Source organism: Rutidosis leptorrhynchoides, unplaced genomic scaffold (genome assembly GCF_046630445.1).
Source record: "Rutidosis leptorrhynchoides isolate AG116_Rl617_1_P2 unplaced genomic scaffold, CSIRO_AGI_Rlap_v1 contig571, whole genome shotgun sequence".
NCBI classification, from domain to species: Eukaryota; Viridiplantae; Streptophyta; class Magnoliopsida; order Asterales; family Asteraceae; genus Rutidosis; species Rutidosis leptorrhynchoides.
The window spans coordinates 6,551-9,417 of record NW_027266793.1 but is presented as its reverse complement, the minus strand read 5'-3'; the positions used below and the strand labels follow the sequence as shown (position 1 = coordinate 9,417).

Genomic DNA, 2,867 nt, shown 5'->3' with positions numbered 1-2,867 from the left:
AGTAGTGATATATATGTGTAAAGAATCAAACAGACAAATAAGGAATTTTAATTCTAAGAATCAATGGAATAGCAATTTCAGTTGATGTATCGAATCATACAAATTGAAAAATGATGTTTCAATTCTAAGTATCATACCATGGATGCCTAGACAGAGCTTTTAAGTTCAGGAATATGTTTAGGGTTCTAGGTTTGCAGCCTAGTTGATGACACTGAAATAACTAATAAGTCCTTGACATTTTATTTTTCATCAGTTGACTCCTGCACTATAAAAAACGAACATTTAGCTACAAGTTTAACATCTTCTGACATGTGCACTGCATGTACACACTACACCATGCACACTATAGGAACGAAAAGGCTAAAATACCCTTAATTTATCAATATTCTGAGATCAGCATTGGAGAATATTTTAGTTATTTCCCACCCATAGTGTGCATGATTTGGTGTGTATTTAGCATTAGGTCGGGTTCAATCAACTGATACTGATATTTACAATCAAAATCGAAACAAATTTGGGTTCACTTAATCGAAAGCGACCCAATTGCAATTTGCATATATTGTCTTGCTCGGTAGTTCGGTTAAAACAAAACCAAATATTTTTTGCACCGCCCAGATTCAACTAATTTTTGAAAAGGAAATGTAAAATTGAACCATTCATTTTGGAAAAATCATCACAATTCAATTGATTTACAATTTTGAATTCAATCGATAAATTTACTCAAATCCGTCAGTCAGAGTGGGTGTTATGTTAATGCACGCAATAAATATAATTAGAAAGCGCCAAGTTTGCTGTTTGGGTGGAAGGAAAATGAAGTTTCTCGGCCGCTGGATCTTAATTCTTCTGGTGTTTGCATCCGCTTCCTCCAATCGCTTAGCTCAAAGGTAACAACACTCAATTCCTTCCTCTGCTTCTGAATCGATTCCACTTTCCCTCACTCTCGAGTATTTTGTAGCTCAAGAATTCTACTACATTTCCAAAAACCATATGTTTGATTTTTGGTTGGATCTTGTATTAAGATTCCGATCCATTCATTATTACATACGGTACGAGCTAATTGTTGAATTTTCTCAGTCGGAAGGAATTGAGGGATAAAGAGGAGGTTAAGCAGGGAACTGTCTTACAGGTGGATAGCATGATGCAATCCAATAGAATTGACCCTTCTCGAGTTGTTAATCTTTCATGGCAACCAAGGTCAGGTACTTGTTTAAGTTCCTTGCCAGTGTGACCGAGTAATGTACTAGTATAATTATACTCCATCTGCAATTATGCCTTAGAAACTTCCTCGATTGCGGTAGAAAGTTTTCTCATGCAGTGTTGAATTTTTGTTTTTGCAATTTGTCTAGACATTTTCAATCTGCGTTTAATTTTTAGAAGCATGCCTATGTTTTATGTTGGCTTGTTTGCACTAACAATATGACTCTGTTTCTTGTAATAGGATCTTTTCATATAGAAATTTCTTGTCAGATGAGGAGTGTGATCATCTTATTCACTTGGTATGCTCATTCTGTTGTTTATTTCATGCTGTTTTAGCCAATGTCGGTGGTTTGAAATCCTCATTTTTCCGTTTTAGGTGAATGGTGAGACGGAGGTTGAAATGAAGGTAAATGGCACTTCTGGGAACTTAGGCCAGAACAGGCAACTTAGAACTTCAGAAAGTCAGTTGAACTCAGAAGTAAGTGTTTCAATAATGAATGATGATTGTAATTCTCAAATATTAATTTCTGCTCATTTATTTCTGGCCATCGGTACTTCAGTGCCTGTTATTCTATTTATTTGAATGATGAAAGCAGGCTGTTACTTTTGCCAGAAATCAATTAATTTATTATATGCTCACTTTGAAGCCATTGGGGTTCATATTAGGTTATCATTCACTGATCTTTTTATGCATTATAGGATGCCATTGTTACAAGGATCGAGGAAAGACTTTCAGCTTGGACTTTACTTCCAAAAGGTAGGTACATTCCCCTGATCCTATCTGTAAGCCGTTCTAGATTAGTGTTATTATTTTTTATTGATCTTCATATCTTTTTGTTCATTCTGTAACAGAAAATAGCAGGTCTTTATGGATCAAGCATAATGGGCTTGAAGAGGCTGAAAAGAGATTCGACTACATTGGCAATAAGTCCACATATGGCTTAACTGAGCCATTGATGGCTGTGGTCAGTTTATATCTCTCAAATGTGAGCCATGGTGGAGAGATAATCTTCCCAGAATTAAAGGTGAGAAATTCACAGAACAATGGTATTCTCTCTATATTGAGGATCTTCAGTCAACCTTTAGCCTGTTTGCGTGTTAAAATTTCCTCAGGCACTGTCTGATTGTACAAGGAGCAATGATGTCCTAAAACCTGTCAAAGGGAATGCAGTTTTGTTTTTCACGGTCAATTTAGATTCATCCCCAGATAAGAGCAGCTCTCATTATAGATGCCCAGTCATTGATGGAGAAATGTGGTATGCCACTAAGTTCTTCCATTTGAAGTCCATTGAAGATAATAATAAAGAAAACTTAGCATTAGAAGAATCAGGTAATGTTGGTGACTGCTCAGATGAAGATGACAATTGCCCGGAATGGGCTGCCCTTGGTGAGTGTCAGAAGAATCCCGTTTTCATGATCGGTTCGCCTGATTACTATGGGACTTGTAGGAAGAGTTGCAATGCATGCTGATGACAACTAGTTAGATATATTCATTTTAACCATATTCTTTGGATACTAAGGATAGCTGTGTCATTTCTTAGTCAGAGGTCTGATATATATACATGTTTGAATTGAAAAATAATCGTGGTGTGCGCATCAATATACGATTTTCGGTTTTGATTCTCCTCTATTCTCAATTCGTTGTTTATTTTCCTTGCAAGCTACAGTTG

General features: G+C 36.2%; 1 protein-coding gene across 1 annotated transcript; it reads left to right on the top strand.

Moving 5' to 3' along the window:
* Positions 1-753: 753 nt before the first annotated feature.
* LOC139884571 (probable prolyl 4-hydroxylase 12) lies at positions 754-2,667 on the top strand. The gene is made up of 7 exons (XM_071868588.1): positions 754-884; positions 1,075-1,194; positions 1,439-1,496; positions 1,574-1,675; positions 1,897-1,954; positions 2,050-2,222; positions 2,311-2,667. The coding sequence occupies exons 1-7, from the start codon at positions 754-756 to the stop codon at positions 2,665-2,667; spliced, it is 999 nt and encodes a 332-aa protein (XP_071724689.1).
* The last annotated feature ends 200 nt before the right edge of the window (positions 2,668-2,867 follow it).